Source organism: Hakea prostrata, chromosome 9, assembly GCF_041222555.1.
Source record: "Hakea prostrata isolate BN-2017 chromosome 9, UWA_Hpros_2, whole genome shotgun sequence".
NCBI lineage: Eukaryota > Viridiplantae > Streptophyta > Magnoliopsida > Proteales > Proteaceae > Hakea > Hakea prostrata.
This window is the reverse complement of record NC_142608.1, coordinates 64,217,314-64,237,783: the sequence shown is the minus strand read 5'-3', so window position 1 is coordinate 64,237,783 and position 20,470 is coordinate 64,217,314. Positions and strand designations below refer to the sequence as shown.

At 41.4% G+C, this 20,470-nt stretch overlaps 1 protein-coding gene across 3 annotated transcripts; it reads left to right on the top strand.

The window, feature by feature from the left end:
• The first annotated feature begins 570 nt into the window (after positions 1–570).
• Positions 571–7,472, top strand: LOC149006088 (uncharacterized). 3 transcript variants are annotated; one of them, XM_089169292.1, is made up of 8 exons: positions 572–702; positions 1,224–2,577; positions 2,704–2,822; positions 3,881–4,882; positions 5,635–5,989; positions 6,083–6,236; positions 6,554–6,653; positions 6,764–7,472. In XM_089169292.1, exons 2-8 carry the CDS (start codon positions 1,393–1,395, stop codon positions 6,879–6,881), a joined length of 3,033 nt encoding a protein of 1,010 aa, XP_089025418.1. In that variant the 5' UTR covers positions 572–702; positions 1,224–1,392; the 3' UTR covers positions 6,882–7,472. The 3 variants fall into 3 exon arrangements, with proteins under 3 accessions (XP_089025419.1, XP_089025418.1, XP_089025417.1); XM_089169291.1 differs by having other exon boundaries at positions 572–983; XM_089169293.1 differs by lacking the exons at positions 6,554–6,653; positions 6,764–7,472 and adding an exon at positions 6,423–6,542 and having other exon boundaries at positions 571–2,577.
• The last annotated feature ends 12,998 nt before the right edge of the window (positions 7,473–20,470 follow it).

The window sequence follows — 20,470 nt, the reverse complement described above, 5'->3', positions numbered from 1 at the left end:
TGGTATATGCACCCAACAATTAATATAAATAATTTGAAAAAAGAAAAAAAAACAATTAATATAATTATATAAAACACACTTTAAAAGAAAATCCAGGAATAGAGATCCCAACTCCTTTCACAAAAATGGACCACCGCGCCCGGTCTCCCACGACCTCAGCACAGCCAGCTCACCTCAGGGGAAGCGGGAAGATGGAAAGGTCAAAGGTTTCGTTTTTCTTTGCCCTTACAAGTTACAACCCTCACCAAAATCTAATCTAATTCAAAATGTAGTAAAATCTAATCAGGAACAACTTCTCACTTTCCATTCAAGCACGGTCGACACGCGTCACGGCCAAGGAGGTATTCCTTCACCTATGGTCCCACTTTGCACGTCCACTCGCTTCCACGCCAAACCTTCCCTTCACTGATCACTCCTTCAAGGTGTTTTTTTTTTTTTTTTCCTCCTGTAAATCTCCTTCAACGCTTCAACATATAGTTTTTAATAAATGGGGTCCCACCCAACACTTCCCACTCTCCCTCGAGACCAAACGGCTACAATCCAACAACGTCTCTCTTTCCTTCCTTCTTCCTCGCTGCTCTCGCCATCACCGTAACCATCACGATCACCACAACCGTCACTCCTCCTCTGCCCCCAAAAGGCCAAAATCGTACAGTGGAGCCTCATGATCAATCAAGCTTTCGTCCTATGTAAGGGTTCCTGGTAAGTTTACTTCCTTGACTCTCATTCTTTCTCAATTCTCTATCCAAAAAAATCATTCAGCTTTTGTTTGGCCCCTGAGACCAAAAACGGGTTTCTGCTGTTATAACCACGCCTCTCCCAATCCCAGGAGGTAAATGCCTTGCCTTGCTTTGTTCCTACTTCGTTATCTTTCCTTATTTGTCTCCCAAATTCGTTCCTTCCATTAGTCATTTTATCCTTATCAGCATCATCGCTTCATCTCTCTTTCAAGCGGTTTGCTGGATTGCAAAAATAGATAATCGGTATGAGACTATGAACTGAATAAGCGGTTTTACGTTATTGTTTCCTGAATTAACTCTTTGGATTTTGTCCTTTGTCCTCCCTTATTCGATTATTCTTTGAATCGTTTCTCTCTCTCTCTCTCTCTCTCTCTCTCTCTCTCTCTCTCTCTCTCTCCCCCCAACCCTTTCTCTTTTGAATTTTTTTCTCCGCTTTTTATATGATTGTTCTTCTTCTTTTCTTTTCTTTTTTGGGGGATTAAGGTGGGCGAAGAACATTGATGGATGTTAAGGGCGTTCTTCTCTTATCCGTCCTGGATTTTTTTGCCTTGATTTGTCTCTTCGAGGCAAATTTGAATTGAAAAGGATATCAAGGAGCTGAATGCTTGATTCGAATGAGCTAAAAGGAAAAAAATCAAAAAATTAAAAAAGAATGGCCTCTTCACAAGTCCAAATGGCCTCGGCTCATTTGGGTTGTGTTCTCAGGGATCACAATTGGCGTCACAAAGACAAAGAAAGAGAAAGCCAAGACGACGGTCGAACCCAGCAGCAAGCATCTCTTGAGAAGAATCTCAAAGAGTTTGTCAGGGATAACTTTAACTCTTGCATCGCCTTCTCTGGCTCCAGAGGTCCCGTCTCTGTTTTCGATGAAAATTCGGAGAATCGAGTAGGCAATCGGGAGAAGAACGACCATAATTTTAGAGCTCCTGGCAAAAGGGAGGAAGAAGAGCGGTTTGTTGATGAGTCTTCACCATTGGTGATGAAGCAGTCAAGAGTACTTGATCGGTGGGCTACTCGTGAGGCGAAGGAGATGAAGGTAACCACAGAGAGACAGACACATGAAGCAGAGCTCATGGCCCTCTCTAACTCTCACCCTGTTTCAACGGTCGGATCGTCGTTCCTCTCAGAGAGTCCTCATGGTCCCTCGGAGAGCTCCGTCGATCTTCCCAGTCTGCACACTTCTTCCCTTCTACAGATGTGGAGAGAATTTGAAGCAGAAGCGAAGCCGACATCCGGTAACAACTGCAGCTTTAATTCGAATTCAACCATTTCCAGTGGCGGTGGGCTCGATTCTGGAACCTACAATCTTGAGAATGCCTCCTCTCCGGAGGACCCAACACCACGCTCTGAAGTTTGCGACCCTGGATATGAAAGATATGCGAGTCACGTGGCTCCCGAGGACTCGTTTACGGATTGGGAGTCCGAACAAAAGACAACGAATGAACAACTTTCTTCCTCATCCCAGGGACCCAGGGTTTCGGATGTTGAAGGGGTCTCTGAAGTTGGAGAAAGAGAGAGGTCCAAGGTTTCAGATATAATTAGAAAACTGACTTCAGGGGAATCAATAGCAGCACATAATTCAATGACCCCTTGCACCGGTGAACACCATCAAGAGCAGCCCACGGTAATTGACCCTCTAGTACAGGAACAAGGAGGAGAACAGAAGGGCTTCCTTAATGTTGCTGGCTTCCTTAATGTTGTCAAGAGTCCCCGTGTCAGAGGGAGGCAAGCAATGATGGATTTACTTATATACATGGAACGTGAAAGGCAGAGGGAGCTCAAAGCACTGGTGGAACGCCAAGCTGTATCCCGATTTGCACATCGGGGACGAATTCAGGTTATTAATTCTATGCAAGGATGATGTCCATCCTTGGGAGTTTTATGAATCTCTCAGCCTTCTCATCAAGTTGGCTCTGCTTTTTGTTCATTCCATATTGACTTACTTTGTCCCACCACTTCTCAGTGCATGCTTAAGCTCAGATTACTACAACGGGAAGTTGCAGCTCTTGGTCAACAGAGTCCATCAGCAGCAGCATCTGAACTGGGTAGATTACAGCAAGGAGCTAGCATATTGGCACTAAGGTAAAACTTTTCTCTTGTTTTAGTCACAGTGGGATCGAAAAATTCCTACGACTCACATGGTTTATAAAAAATCACCAGTAGTTGCTGATTCTGATGATTCCCATCCTATTTTTAATGACTCGCATCAGTGAAATAAATATGTCTTTGAAAAATTTGTATGGTAGGATATCATAAATCTGCTGCCGAAAAAAGAACTATGCAGATTATCAAATTAGGTGTATCTACTCTCCATATTGTTTCATAACTCATTTGTTAGAGTCAAATATGGTGATACAATTTATTCTACACACATTTCTCCTTTCAATTTGTATCGTTAAATCTGAAGCCCAAAAGAAAGCTAAATCCAATAACTACTATACAAGTTAGGTGCCATTTCTGGAAGAGAAAAAACATAGTTTTTTAGGCAGCACGGCATGATAACAGACACAAGTTCCACTCTCCCATCCGATGCCTTCAAAATTTTAGTTTATTGTGTGCTGGGTGATATACATTCATTTGTTTGCATCTATTATGGTGATACATTTTCTTCTCCACACATTTCTCTTTCCAACTTCTTTTATTAAATCTATAGCCAAAAAAATGCTAAATCCAATAACTACCATACAAGTTAGGTGCCGTTTCTAAATAAAAATTTGTTTTTAGGCAGCATGGCATGATGATGGACACAGTTTCCATTCTCCCATACGATGCCTTCAAAATTCTAGTTTATTAAGTGCTGGGCATGGTTTAAAGTATGCCATGATACAGTGGATACTAGTCAATGTATATCCATATTGGATACAACCCATATGATTCATGTCGACATGTCTCTCTTTATTATTAAAGGGCACGTACTGAATTGCACCAAAATGTATTGGCTAGTATGATACAATACTTGATACAAGACGATACATCTCTTAAAATCACTTGACCGATAGGATACTCGATACCGATGTTGTAAACTTAGTGCTAGGTGATTTGCATAGCTTGCACATTTGTTATCATCTTCAATTTTTAGAAGGTGGACTAGTTTCTTCCAAGCCTTGAGAATTGACAACAGATCTAAAAACAAAACTCAGGCAGAAATTTAGTCCTGACCGAGATGCTGCGGAGGTCCATGGTGGAGAATCTGGGGATAGGTCAAATTCTTGTACACAGCTACCAGATAACAACACAGATTCAAAGCATTCTAGTGCTTCTAATTGGGTCAATAATGAAGAAATCCATCATCGGGAGGTAGCGAGAATTGAGCAGGAAGGCACATCCCCAGTGAACCACTCAATGCGTTCTACTAATGAAGATCTGCAAGAAGCAGCAAGTCAGAGTTCAGATTATGCACGGCCAGGATCATGGTTAGTGGTTAGGGACCCTGCCCAGGAAAGAAGAATGAACAGTTTGCCTGCCTCACATGATATAGAAGAGAATGGTTTAACCGAAGAACCAGAGTCAGAAACTGAGCAGCCTGTTGGATCCTCTGGTGGAACCTGGCTGGGTGATGTTTCTCATCCACAAAGTGAATGGAGAGCTTCAGTGCAACCATGGTACCAGGACTTGCTTCTAAATAATTCAGAAGATGGGGAAAGCAATATTGTGACAAGCGTACAAGAACCTGGTATGCTGCAACCTGCAGGATCCACAAATATAACTTGGCTTGATAATGTTCCTAGCTTTCAACATGATTGGAGACATTCGACACGAGCATGGTACGAGGATGTGCTTGATCACAACTCTGAAGTCAGGGAGAGGGTTTCAGTAACAGAAGATCCAGAATCTGAGATGCTGCAGCTTGCAGGGTCTGCTGACAGAAATTGGCTAACTGATGGTCTTCACCTACAAATGGACTGGGGAGGGCAGTCATGGTACCAGAATGTTCTTGAGAATAATCCAGAGAATGAAGGAAGGAATGCAGCAACAGCTGAACCAGATCTTGATGCTGAGCAGTTTGAAGGATCTACCAACGGAACCTGGTTATGTAATATTTCTCGTCCATCTAGAGATTGGAGACGTGCCAGACAAGAATGGTGCCAGGAAGTGCTTGAGAACAGTTCAGAAAATGGGGAAATTCGAGAGCTTCTACAAAGGTATTCATATCTGGTCTTAATTTCTTTATGTAACCATTCATTTGAGAAATCTTAAAAGGTTTTTGTTTGTTGGGTAGAATCTTAAAGGTTTTGAATCTCAAAGAAACTGAAACTATATTGAGTGGCCAGGGGTGGCAAAGTTAGAGACTAATCCACACCCCACACCCCCAACACACACTCACACAGAAAAAGGATCTGCATGAGGATTATCTTCTTCATGTTGTAAGTTCTTGTTGATGGTGTCAAAGATTAAATCCTGGATTCACTATCACATATTGGAAAGGCTGGAAATATTCATATACACCACAGGAAAAGCTCAACAGGGCACCACAACTAAATGGTGTCTTCAGAACTCAGGCTTCTTTTCATACCCTCCCAATTCTGTAGTGAACCCTGTCAAACATGGAGAGTTTTGAGCTACATATGACTTGGATGCGCTGTCTAACATTGATACATCAATCTTCTTTCTTTCTTCTCCCCTCCCCTTGGGTAAAGGGTGTCCGAGTTCTTACAAAATAAATGTGAAATCCTGACTTATGTGGTGAATCTACTACTTATTACCAATAGGTTGTCTTGAAACTGACAACTGTTGTACAAATTAATATATAAAGCTCAACATTCAAATTAGAATTTTTAGATTTCTTATACATGATCATTGAACCTGAAAAGTACAAGATATTGCATGTAGCTAAAATAAGTACCTTCATGGCAATTCTAGTAGTTCTCATGGATCTCCCCTCTTTCATATGCAGAAGAAGTGTATCAAATTTCCTTGCCAGTGACTTCAGGGAAACTATGAACCAAATGATTATGTCTTGCATACAAAGACGAAGGCATGCGTCAGAAAGCCGAGAAGGAGGAGATAATAATTTTGAGCATCCATATCTCGAAGCAAGCGTTACATCTGATAATTTTTCATCTACATCATTCAGCGTACCTTTCTCTATGTCATACAGCCTCCCTTTACCATATCAACTGAGATCACAGGACCAGTATCAAGATTATGAAGCCGGGGACTATTCTGAACAAGTTGCATCGACTTCATTACAACCATCTGAATATCAGAGTCAAGCCAATCTACAGTCCTCCATGAATCATTCTGCTGTTGTGAGTTTCCTTTGTTTCTCTATTAGTGGTCTTAATACAAAGGTCCTCATGTTATATTTAGACGAGATAACATCATGTGGCCCATGATTACAGGAAATGGATCTCGTATCTGATTTGAGAGGGCATATGGTCCGACTCCATAATGAGATATATGAACTGCGAAAATCAATGGAGAGCTGCATGGACATGCAGAACAAGTTACAACATGCTATTAAGAAGGAGGTATCTGCTGCTGTTTTCCATTCAGGTCAGCTGAAAGATGAATACCCTCATTTCTCAGACTAGAATTATTAAAACTTCTCTATTTTTCATTTATGGGAATTCTCAGGTGTCCCTCTTTGGTCCAGTATCTTTTGATTAACTCTCTAATATGTCTGTTGTAAGGAATGTGTTTTGTGTACAATATAAGATTGTTTTCTTTCTGTTCTCACAGATTGCCCATTCTTCAGTCCGTTTGAAGGTCAAATAAATGAACGTGTGCCTTCTATGTCTGTTTATTAATCAGTTTTTCTCCTGTGTAAACCGTCTCATGTCAGAACATCTCCTTTTTCATGGCCATTGCAGTTCATGGTGGAGATGCAACAGAATTGCCTAATGAGGTACCAATGCCAAGAGGAAAGTGTTGTATCTGCTGCGAGATGCAGGTTGACTCACTGTTATACAGGTACTATAAAAGTGTTGGTTTCAGGTTGGAAGTTATTAACAAAAATTGATGGCGTCTGATATCTAATGTTAACTGGTATTCCAAACACCCCCCCCCCTCCACTTGTTCAGATGTGGGCACATGTGCACTTGTTTCAAGTGTGCACATGAATTGCAATGGAGTAGTGGGAAATGTCCGATTTGCCGAGCTCCGATATTAGATGTTGTGCGGGCGTACTCCAACTCCTAGGATACTGGTGGATGGAGGTCCTTGGTCTGGAGGATCCCTTGCAGTGGCGGGAGCTCATGCACTGGGTACACCCTGTTTGTTTTGTTTTTTTTGGGTAGAAAAAGTACGCGCTGTTTGTCTATCCTTGGTCCAGAGGAACTTGCTTTTACTTGTGTGACAAATTTAATCTAATCAAACTTGAGCTAGACAGTGGGATGGTGATTTATAAGCAGCCAGCTTAACATATAATGACGTGTTTAACGCTGGCTTGATTATTTATTTTTTTGTACAGTGCTAAATATTGGCAAAAGGATTTTGTCCCAGCAACAGCAAAAGCACATATAGGTAACATGTTTGTGGTGTATGAGAATAAATGGAATTGCAGATATTGTTTATTGAGTTTGAGAAGATAATGCCTACAAGGTCTTTGGTCTCTCTTTGTGCGAAATCTTGTCGTTTCAGATATTGTACTCGACCTCAAAAAATAATAAACATAAAATGCGATGACACTTGGTTTTTTTTTTTTTTTTTTTTGGTAAATGACACTTGTTAACATAATAAGAAGTTGCGTTCAAAATATTTTCAGAAAACACTTGATGCCGTAAGAGACAATCAAAACAAAGTTATACACTTATACCTCGCCCATAGGCTTCAGTCACACTTTTTCAAGGTCCCCCCCTCTATCGGACGATTGGGCCCAACCTCCCCTCTCTCTTTCTGTTGAGGCAAAAGTGCAGGTCGTGTGAAACGCTCACCCCACTGACAAGAAATTGAAGGTAGGCGTGATTTGTACTCAAGGAGCTCAGTAAGTGAGGCTTCGAAGCAGTGGCGGACCCAGGATGCAATAGTGGGGGCCGAAAAATGAAAGGTAGATAACCTTCCCATTTGGGGTCTCACCTCTAAACTATTTTATTAAATTAAATAATAGACCCACATATATTTTGTGGGGCCTACACATATTTGAAAAAAAATTATAAATTATTGATAATGATATTTTTTTTCGACAAAATATAGGTAAAATTAAAGCCACAATATAAAAAAAAACATGACTTCAACTCTAAAAAGTTAGATGTAAACCAAAATTTCTTTGGTAGGAGATGTAAACAAAAAAAAATTTTAGGTAAGAAATGCAAATCAATGGTAGTTAGTTACCTATTAACTATAGACATTTTATTCACAATACAAAATCAAATAACAAAAATTGCAGAAGAAATAAAGAAACATAGAATATAAAATCAAATTAAAAAGAATAAAAAAAAAAAAAAAAAAAAAAAAGAGAAAGAGACTAATTGTGGAGTATATTTTTTTCCAAATTTTCTTAGCCACGCTTATAGAAAGGGAAGAGAATAAATAGGAAAAAAAAAAAGAATAGAGGAGAGAGGAGATAGGAGAATAAATAGGGATTGAAAAGTTAGTTTTTAATTATAAATAACATTTTAATTTTTGAATACCTAATAAGATAAGATTTTTTCCCAAAAATTTCCTTTAACCCCACCTTTATAGAAACAAAAGAGAATAAATAGAAAGAAAAGATGAGAGAGAAGAGAGGGGAGGGGAGAATAATTAGGGATTGATGAATTAATTTTTTATTAGGAATGTCATTTATACCCATCATTTTACCTTTAAAAATTGTTCACAATATTGGGGGGGGGGCCAAATAGTGACATTTCACAAGTGGGAAGAAAAAATATCGGAAAAATTAAAGGAATTAAGGGAATATGTATAAAATTTTTAAAAATCCGGGGGGGGGGCATGGCCCCCTCCAGCCCCTTCATGGGTCCGCCCCTGCTTAGAAGGAAAGAACAAGAGCGCAATCCATGTTCATGAACGACACAGACAAATCATTGATTCAGCAGTGGGGAAGTCCTTACATATTACACAAGATGCACCTAGAACTTGAAAAGTTTGATCTTCAGGACCCACTTAAATCAGTAGTTCTCCTCACCGGCAATTCTACTTCCGAGTCTGATGGGGGTGGGAAAGCTTGTTTTGCATGAAGATTGCTCACTCACTTTTTCTTTTTCCTCTCCACCAATCCAATTCTCTATAACACCTTCCCAACCTATTTTTTGTTTTTAAATAAGCAAATTGTCAGGAGCCAGCTTTTTTTCAGCGAGGACGGTCGACCCGATCAGCCCACGAAGTTCACCCTTCTTGCTTTTTAGTTGATCATAAGCTGAATTTCATTTCAAATTCCTTGCATCAATGCGCGGAAGTATGCAACTCACTCTAGCAACGGAAAAGGAATGCATCCAATTTTTTATGTTCAACAGAGCAGATGTGGGAGTCTCTGCCGAACGGATCGGGAGGAAACCCCTTTGTTGATTATAGTCTCATAGTATGATAGTAATCAGCATCATCGTCTTCTCTTGGCTCTATATTAAGGAACCCCCTACCACTTAGGATTTCATATTAGCTATATGGGTATTCTGGACATTTCCTATTCTACATTTTTTTGTGTAAATACTTTGTATAGTGACATTTACATCTTTCTACTAAAAAGAAAAAAAAAAAAGAAAAAAAGAGAGAGAAATGAAAAGAAAAGAAGACATTACATCTGTTGAATAAAGATTCATTTCACCCACTATATGATCTCAGGTTTTGTTAGGCCATTGTCCTTTTGTCGATCTTGGTAATGGTGTCGACTCCTTATCCTACGATGGTTCCGTCATCTTCTCCAACAGTGGCTCCATCATCTTCTCCGTCCACTGTTGGGCTAAACTTCAATTTTGGCTTACTGATTAAGCTCAATGCGACGAATTTTCTTGTTTGGAAAGCTCAGTTCCTCTTGTTTCTTAGAGGTTATGAGTTTCTTGGATTTGCTGACGGTTCTTTTCCATGGCCGACTTCTTCTCTCTCCGAATCCTTTGAACATTTGACTTTTGCTACTTCCTTGGCTAAAATATTAGCAACTCTAGGATCGATAGGACTAACTTATCCCGAGATGCATGGTCTCTTTGCTTTCTGTAATCCACCAAGAATATTTAGCCTAGTAAGGGCTTCTCGGGAAAACGCACTTCCTGGGAAGGGTATCCTTTGAGAAACTTATCCAAGGGGCAATATGGTACTTCTACTCCCAGAGGACTTCTCGGCGAAGGTAGAAGTTCCCTCAATGTCTCTTATGCATTTATTGAGTACGGAGGATCTCTGATATCCCACTGCGGATATGGAAGCTTCTAATTAGTTCAGAGTCTCTCTCGAGCCTAGCTGCCTGCTCCTTCGCCCAGGCGGCCATGGGATGTTGTCATGTCAATACAAGCGCTGACAACTCACCCGTTGACAAGACAACACGATGGCAGGGCAGCCCAGTCATCAAACTTATCTATCAAGCCCTGTGGATGAAGTCATCCCCACCTTCCACTGAAGAGATCCCCATCGGAGGGCTGTGAACCACCTCCTACCACGACAGGTGCAAATCAGCTATGTATTCTTAGAGAACGCATGACCAAGTAAGAGAATTCAAGTCTCCTCATAACATGGGATGAATTTCTTCTCTTCACTCCTCAAGGAAATCCATTATTGGGTAGAAACTTCAGCTTCCATCTCTCGAATTGACTTGTCCTTCGGAGGTGGCTTCCCGTCCTCAGAGGCGGCCCACTCTCATGTTTGGTTTTGTCTCAGGATAAGGAACTGGGCCAAGGGTGAGCTAGGACAAAAACAAACTGAAGGAGCTAAGATCATATTTTTCACACCAACATTTGGCGTCGTCGTGAGAAGGCTGCTAACGAAAAGATCGGTAGCTCTCCCCCTTTTTTTCCTTTTCCCTTGAATCCTTGTTGGATGCCTGTGAAGGCAGAAGATGATTGAGATATCAAACTCCCATACCTCAAGGAGGAACGTCAGTCTTCAGGTGACCAAGGAGATATGCGATTATCCTTGAGTATTTGTTGATCCTCCCTTTGGAGTGAATCACATGTTCAACTAGAATCTTACCCCGCGTAGTAATGCGTGCCCTTAATGCTCTGAGTGGGCGTCTTCCCCCGATGGGGACCAACCTGTGTTCTCTCTTCTCCCCAATCATAGCCTCACACCCTTTGAAAGAATCCTACCCTCGCTCTCTCAAGCGACAGAGTTAAGAGGAATGGTCAAGTGTGTATCACGCTTGATACCAGCAAAGAAGCGAAATGTGGCTATCACAGGTCCCAGGACCTAGAAAAATAATCAGGGGAATTATCAGTCCCCCTCGAATGCTCAAGATCCACAGTCTTTAGGTGAATCCAAGACCCAAAAGGCTAAAGGAAATCAAAACCCCTGAAGGCGTACTTGCGTACCTCCATCGTAGAGGCAATGCGTTTAAGAACAGCCGTTGCAACCAAGGACATAGGCACCATATGCACGATGATCAGTTGCTATGGGAGAGGATAAAAGAGCAGATCTTTCGAAGGCAATGGAGAAGGGCATATTAAGGTCCTTTATTGGACGAAGCCTAAATCCACCCCTAGAAAAATGCTATAGATCTCCTCCATATAATCAAAAGATTGAAAGCCCTTGCGGTAGTGAAGGACGAGGACCTTGTTGTGATAACTGCAGCATCCACTAGGTTCACTCCTAAACTGCCAGGGCAGGCGAGGCTACACGTGCTGCATTGTGCCATCAGGCCCTTTATTGCCACACGTCTCGTTAGAAGTAAACTGGCCACTCTCATTGAGGATGTGGCTCAATGATGTATAAATCCCCCATCACAAAGAAATCATCGCATCCAAGGATAGGTTGGCTAAGTCAAGCGACAAAAGAAATCCTGGTTGGTACCGAATCATCAATAGACACCATGTCTTTGGATGCCTTCCCCTTTTTACGAACCAGTCAGGAAATGTCGCAAACAACCACAACCTTAGTAGATGACCCCCTGGGAAGATCCATTCCCATATGAGGAAGTATAGTCTTCTAAGGACTTAAGACGTTTACGCTGACAAGTAAACCGATTCACTGTGTTCAGGATCAGTCGCAGCTGGTCGACATGCAATGCCCATGGGAGTTAACCCATGTTTTGGGTAGTTAATACAATTACCCCCTAGGCGTGTGATTTCATAGTCACCAACCGCTTAGGGCGTTGGAAGTTCCGCAGTACCCGTTGTAAACGGTCTAGGACTTGACTAACGTAATCATGGAAAGATAAACCACAATTTTACTCGCAAAAGCCATTCTCACTGTGTGAAATCTAGCCCTTTCCTAACCCTGACCCGGAACCCTTGATGTTTGTAAGTCCGAAGACCCGAAGCAGTGGTAGAAGAGACTTGTGGACCCTACTAGTTGATGATTTAGTGTGGAGTCCGAGCCCATGGACATTGACGATGATGCCCCTTACTTGAGTACATTGTCAGTGTTTAGTGAAAATCTGCCATCGAAGAGGGGTGAACTAGTTGAAGTACCTAATGAACTCCCGTGCACGATTCGAAGGTATTTCCCGAAACTAGACTTCTTAATTGACTTGTAGAAGAAAACCCCACTCAATTTGACCCCGTATAGCCCTCCGAATCCATGTCCGAAGTTGCTGAACTATTGCTGATTCTTTGCTGAACTATGTTTGGTCGATCCTGCTTGGTCGATCCCATCGACCAAGGAGCATCAACCAAGGCTGCCAGATTCGAGTTAATGATTCCTTTGGAATATTCCACACCTATTTATGCTAGCCTTGTGTTTTGAACCCTATTCTAATCATTGCAACACTTGAGAACGTGGAGAAGGTTCCCCAAAGCTCCTCCTTGATATTGGTGAAGGATATTCTACTCTAATCATTGCCAATCATTTGATTCTTGCCTCCATACTCATCTACAAGGAATGAACTCTCATCTTCACTCTCTATCCTACTCCTTTCTCTTCTTTTCTTACTGTTACAACCTTGGAGTTGATGCTACAACCTTGCAACCATCACTCCAAATGTTCATTCCTCACTAAACCATGATCTCTTTCCATTCCTACTTATATGATATACTCTCATTTTGATTCTTGCATATGCCTTACCATGATTCCTTGCTTAGCAACTTGATTTCTTGTCCTAAACTGAAATGTGGAGTATGATTAGTCTAATTAATGGCTTGCAAATGATTGTAATCTTATTCCTAACCTATTCCCCAACTAATTCCCTAGCTTCCCTTTCAATTACATTGATTTCTCATTGATGCTATGATTCTTGTCTATAGAACTTAGTATTCCAATTTGGGGCTTTCTAATTAAACCATTAGATGATGTTGATTACTTGCTAAGATTATTCTTAAACTGTTATTAATCATCCCTCCAAGTTCCGGATCGATCCGAGCCCCGGAAGACCGATTTCTGACCAAATCACCAAAATACACTATGCAGCCCCGAGACTGTCTTTGGTTGATCCTGCTTGGTCGATCCCATCGACCAAGGAGCATTGACCAAGCATGCTGTTGAACTGTGTCCTTTTCCGTTTTGACCCGTTTGACCTCCGCTTTTCCCGATTTCTTCTCTAATCTTTCATTTATGTTTGTCTAGGGTCTTATTACCATCATTAGATCATTCTTTTGTGACCTTTGGATCATCATCATCATAGTTTAAGGCAAGGACGGTTATCGCCATAAATATACAGGCCATGTGATTATGTCTTGATGTTCATAACTTAGTGAACATAATTTCTTTATTACTTTTGGACATCATAGGACTGCTATACATGCTTTAGAAAAGTAGCATTGTGTTTATATATATTGTTGTTATAATGATTAGTCATCCTTGTTACTTATATATATGATGAATCATTGCGATGTTATGACTTAACTTCTATTATGATGATGTATCAATTGTGTATGGTATGATGGACTTGAGCATGTGATTGCTTAGGTATAATTTGGGATTGGGGAGTGTCCTATTGACGCTTCTATCCTTGGACACCGGAGGGAATAGTATGGGATGTTCTCCGAAGGTGTCCATCGACACTTTCCCGAATTATTGGATGACATACATAGGATTGTTTAGTAGTGTGGCTAGGATGTCCTTGTCGTGTCAGACCCGAATCGGAAGGGTATTGAGACACAACGACCTGTGGGAGCAATGGGGATTTGTGGGCACTCAAGACCGGTGAAATGATCCGTGAGAGGGCACGAATCACACTATGGGAGCCATTTATTGGTAGGGTTGCAAATATCTAGACTTGGGCTCACGGGCACTCGAGACCGGTGAGTCATATCCGTGAGAGGACATGAGAGCTTTCTGTCTACTATTTGTGGATGACCAATAGGGTTGGTGAGTCTGGTGGGTAATATCCGCGACTCTAGTGTGAAGGATCCCGGGATGGGAGGAATGGAAGTATCCGGATTTGACTTGATATGACTAAGTAGATGACTTGCACTGGGCTAGGCTTTACCTTGACATGCGCCAATACTTAGACCAAATGGTGGTGTGAGAGAGCGGTGACTGAAACCCCAGCTATGGATTGTCCAAGAGGGATGCAGGACCCAATTTCCACCGGTGCTGAGTGACTGAGACTTACCTAAAGAAGTATGGTGCTATGACTTAAAGTATGTCTATCATAGAGACTAGCCTTCATAGAGTTAGAATCATGTTTACATCATGTGTTCATATCATATTGCACCATGTTTGACTTGTACTCATATGGTTTATGAATTATGGAATAACTGCCTTGCTGAGTTCTTTGAACTCATTCTTTTTGTGCAAATGTTTGTTAGATTATTCCACAGGTGTTGAAGACCCAGATGGTACAACCTATGAGACGGACCAGGATTCCACATACTACCCTCCGGGTGGTGGCTACTATGTAGATCAGGGTTATGGTACCGAGGAAGATTATGCTACGTATCAAGGTTAGCTCCACTGTGGTGTGGGAGCGGCCGTGTTGGGTTTCCTTCATCTACACTTATGAGGATGTACTTATTAAGATGGAGGAAACACTTATCTAGCCACCCACCCCTAAATTTTGTTAAACACTTGGATCTGTAATTTAACTTTCACTGATTACTCTTTTACATTTTGGTTGTAACCTAACTTTGACTTAACTACCTTCCGCTGTGGTTATGAAGGAGTGAATTCCGCTCACTTCCTTCTTTTGATTACACATTTGATATCATATTTATTTCCGTACTCTGATTATCTATTCTTATCATATCCATGATTTCTTTTATTAATTGCTTTTACCTTGATTATTATCGTTCATGATTGTGTTATTGCGTATGTGGGAGGCATGGTCCCTCGATTCTTGATCCTTGGACTGTGGATCACATACACAGGTATGCCAGGTAGAGTATTGGCTGGGTGGATGTGACACACTGACTAATGTATACGTGAGAGCATGTTGTCCCTTGTAAAGTTGGTCTTTAAAGGGGCCAAGGTTTTTAAACCTACCCCAGGTACCAAAGTGGCAACTTCCTGAAAAGTGACTTCTCATAAACCAGTGAAGTAAGCACTTCTTAAGCCTCCACTTCACTACTGGAAAATGTTAAAGGCTCTGTTGAAAAGCACCCATAAGTCTACATAAGGATAGTAGCAATTCGTGAAGCAGGATTCACAATCCTCATTGAGGAAAGACGTCCTTCATCCTTCATAACCTGCAATCCAAGGGTGACGAAAACGGCAAAGTGGCTTTCCATAGCATTTGGAGCCTATGGTTCTTGGAAAGGATGTTAGTCTTGATAAGTTGACTCTCTGCAAATGTACAAAAAATGTGAACTAGGGGGAAGACTTCCAAAGAAAAAGCTTCTTTGTCAACAGGGAGGATCATAAAACAACATGTACCTCTGGTTCTCTCTTTCTGGCAAAATCGCATCTGGTTGTTTCCCACGAGAATACTTATAATAATGCTTGAACCAAGAAAAAGTTCTCCATTCATGACAATAGGAAAAAGATAACAAAATGAAAGGAGCTACCACCAAAATGAGAGCTCACACAAAAAGATTGAAAAGAAAAAAAAAAGAGAAGAGGATGTGGTTTTTAGCAAAAACAGAAAAATCATGGGCTAGTATCTTCAGGGATGGTCACTACGACAGTGCCATTAGGATTTACTTGCTGTAGAGGGATGGTTTCCAGAATTTATGTCGAGGCTTTAGGATCGAAGACTGCATTAGGAGCACGAGGAGGGACAGAGGTCTAAGCTACATTTTTTGAGGAGGAGGAGGACGCTCCTTGTGATGGTTGCATCCAACTGAAAACAGGAAGATTCAACCGTTTGCAGATGTTAGCGTTAAAGATAGAATTTTGGCAAGACTGTTCCAGCATATATTCAGGGAGCCTCTCGACCATCAACTTGAAGGCCTCATCCAGCCCAAGCTTGAAACCGGGGGTAGCAGTGTCTAGTAGCTCCCTCCTATACTTCTCGAACCTCTTGGCAGCATCTAGCGCCTCCCTCCTGTTTGCATTAGCCCTTTTTGGTTAGCTTTAAGATCAAAGACTGGTTACGATCCCATTCGGATTGAAGGGCTCTCCTCTCATGCTCCATTTGCTCGCATCTGCTCGCCAGGATCTCTTTCTCTTTGAGAAGATTGGTCAAAGACTCTTTCAATTCATGAACTTGGATTTGCAGTTCGAATCTTTTGGCCTCTATCACCATTTTTGCCTCAAGGTAATCTTTGCAAAGTTTATGCTCCTCAATGACTTCATCCCTTAGAGTCTTGTATCGAGCATTACCTTGGAAAGCAGCTCCAATTGTTCCTTCAGATACTCGACTTTCCTTTGAAGAGTATCCCTCTCTGCCACAGGTTTATCATATTCGGCTGTCGAAGTGTCTTTGAAGTCAAGACGCTTTGACGAGCTTCTGGTCAGAGAAGACACCTCGAAAGATAAGTATTTGCTTCGGTGGATGAGCCCCTCAGTTAGGGACGAAACGATAAGTGCTCCTGGAAGATGATGAAGATTGTAATAAAAAGAATAATAAAATTAAAAATTAAAAACAAAAACAACAAAAGGAACTTATTGAGCGATATGTGATACCAAGGAGTATAGAGGAATTTGGTCCACGGATAATTTGTCCTCTGGAGTCACCCCATGCTTCATCCACTCCTTTGTCCTGGCTGACTCTCCCGACATCCCTGCCTTAATAAAAGAAAAAGGCTTGGGGAGCCTCCCAGGGATCTCAGGCTCCTGGTTAACTGGGGACATTGGCTTAGAAGATGCTGCTGCTGCTACTGGAACTAGTGGTGCGGCTATTGCCGGTGCTGTTGGTACTGGTGGTGCTGTTATTTCTACTGCTGCTGGAACTGGTGGTGTGGTTGCTACTATTGTTGTCACTGTCGATAGGGCTACCATTGTTAATGGTATTGATGCTACTGGTGTTGCTACTGTCGCTGCGACTGGTGGTGTTGGTGTTGGAAAAGAAGCTCCAATGGAATGAATATCTTCACAAATTTATGGAAAATAGGACACTAAGGTCCTTGGTATTGGACTGGACTTGCTAGTTCTAGAAACAATGTTTCAAGAGGATCTTTCTCTAATGGAGATCCCAAGAAGAGGATTCCCGGGAGTTGCCATCAGGACGTCCCTAGAGACTTTTCCGATTTGGCTAGCCTTCATAATTTTTTCCTTGCCTCTAATTAGGGGAGGAGACACAAGCCATTTACGGCTTTCTTCCACCACTGACCCTCTCCTCGAAATGACTTCTTGAGGGCTGCCTCCACTGGATACATTGACTAGTGACTCATCCTCCCTTACCGCTAACATGTCGGCCTCCTCCTTCACTCCTCGAATAACCTCTATGGTCATCAATTTGGAGTCTCGAGGGACCCTGGTTACAGGACTGGGAAGTCCTGCAGGGGGAGTGGAAGTTCCAGTCTTTGTGTCCTTGGGCTTTTCATGCTCCAATCTGGCTGCTGTTCATCCCAGTATGTAGCATTGGAGAAGATCATCCCTATTCAAGGGCATGTCGGGAACTGCACAAAGCAAGACTTTTCAGAAGAAACAAAAAGGATCGGATCGGTATCAGGTTCAAAAAGGGCTAGGGGGCTCACCAACCATTACCCCTCTAAGCAACAAGGAAGCTTCGAAGTCCATTTCCGGACCGTGAACTGGGCCCCTGATAACTCTATGAAATAGAGTTAATTCTAGTAATTTTATACTTGAGATAGCTTGATTCAAGAGTATTTTCATCTTTGTTTTAGTGTTAGTTGCAATTAAATTTCGTTTTAGCGAGTCTTAGTGTTTTAAATTTTGTAAAGGTCTTTTATGTCCTTCATGCATGAATTTCTATTGAATTAATGGATGTAATTGATCAGCCCTCTTTCTCTTGGTCATGTAGGAAAAGAATAATAAAGGATGAAGATATGACTTGAAACATATAAGAGGAACAAAGAACATGTCTTCTCACTTTGCTGTAAAGATGCTGCAGCATTACAGAGCATAATATTCTCAGATTGAACTCACGTGGTACCACTTAGTGAAATGACTAAAAAGAGCTAACTAATTGAACTTTCTTTGTGTCAATACGTGAAGGATCTCATCCCTTGATATCAGAAGGGAATGTTCTAATCCTACAACCCATTTTACTACCCTATCACTTAAGGAAAATGGGGGAATTGAGAAGGGAGGCGCATGAGCTGAAGAGGACAGCAAGGAAGAGATTGCAGAAGGCTGAAAATAGAAGGCTAGAGCTCGTGCAAGAAGCTTACCTGCTGAAGATATGAAGCTGGAACAATGTGGAAGCATCTCCTAATTCTCTAATTTTGGTTTTATAATTCTTAAATCTTCATACTCTAGCTGAACTATGTTAATGAATGTATATATTTCTCTGCTTATGAACTTTGATATGAGCCAAGCTCTTATTGTGTTGGGATGATAAGAGTACTTGAACCTATGTTTTGAGCTATAACTATCCAGTTTTATTTAGCTTTACTGTAGCACGATCTATTATCAATGAATTCAGCATGTTAGTTTATGAGTAATTTCATTTATTGACTGATTCATGGATAAATGCTGTGATTTTAGTTAACTAGAAAGTTAATTAAGTCTAGATAAATGCTGAATGGCGTGAGTTAGCTTAATATTTATTTGGGTTTAGCTATTTAGTGGATAGGGTAGGAATACTCACCTACCTCACGTAGCCATGATTGGAACTTGGCATAATTTGCATTCTCAGTTCACTTCTCCATAGGAATATGAGGATTTTGAATTAGGATATTAGTGCATATGTGGATTGGAACATACCCGTATGTAATTTGTTTCAAGTTCTTTGATATACTTCATGTTGCAGTGTTGCTGTATCATCCACAGTATAAATTCAGGGGAGGGGAAATTGATTCCCAACACTCATACCACTTACTATAGTTCATTCTATTGCATATTTTTCATTTAATAACTTTTGCATAAGTCACCTTTCTTTCATTCATTTAGTTTGTTAATCACAAAGTCATTTTGTCATTCTTGTTTAAATTAGTCTTCCTTTTACATTGATATTTGAAAATAAAATTATCTATGGGATCGATACTCTACTTACTAATTGCTAGTTGATCGTGACACGTGCACTTGCATAACATTTTTAGACCCAAGCAAACAGTCCCCCTCTCCTTTAATAGGAAGATTATAACAGCGTTTCTCCCTTTTAATCAAGGGTGGTTTGCGATTTAATCTCTTGACATCACTCTTTGAGAGGAAAGGCCAAGAGGAAGAAATGCATTTAGGATGGATCTTACAAGCGATATACCTGTTTGTCCACCTCTCATAGCTTTTGAGAAGTGAACCAGCTTCCAGGATTGTGAACTTAAGAGTGGAGGTACCCCGCTTGCTAATGTTGTACCATCCCACTCTCCCTAAAGCTCTGACAGAGGAAACACATCGGAACATAGTCAAGTTGCAGCCTATGTTGAGGCGATGGCAACACCCCATAAAACATATGAGGTATCTCCAACCGTTTGGGGCTAACATTCCCGAGTTGAGGCCATAGTACTCTAAGGTTTGCTTGACGAAAGGACATAGTGGAAGGCGTAAACCGCCCAGCATATAATCAAAATAGAGGGGAATCTCCCCCTCTCTCAGTAGGTTTGCTCTCTCATTGGGGCCAAGTAACCTTATAGGAAACTCTTCAGGAATCCTGAAAGCCATTTTCAACAATGTGACATGATGAAGACGAAGGAGACTGGGGTAGTCAGAGGGTCCTGACCCAGTTCTATGTCTAACCGGAGAAAGAAGTTGAGATAGTGCCTTGGAAGCCTTACCCTCTTCAATGCCATGGCCCATGGTTTCGCTCTATTTGAGTGGTGAGCCTAGCAAACCAAGGACAACTTTAAGGGAAGGAGAAGGCGGAGGAAGACTGTCAGCTCTGAACAGGGGATTTCCTTCCTGGCCCACTTCCTCTTGAGGATATGGTGAGGTCCTCGTAAAGGGGTTAGTTCTTCATGCAGTTTTTCTGCCCATCTTTCTTTCTGTGGATGGAGGGAACTTACAAGGTGGAAGAAGAATGTGAAACTTCTGCGATTCTGAATTTACTTGAGGAACAATAAGGAGAAGAAGTGATAAAGATTCAATTATAAAGGCATTTGGAGTCAAAAGCGATGTTCAGATTTCCTTCAAGTAGGGAATCTACCCGCATTAACATTCCCACTCCCAAGGGAAGTTACTGCTGATGATACACGTGGCAATAGAATGAGCATATTGAACGACGTGCACCTTATCAAGGATGACATAATTCATTGTCGTAATTGTCAGTTGATGGT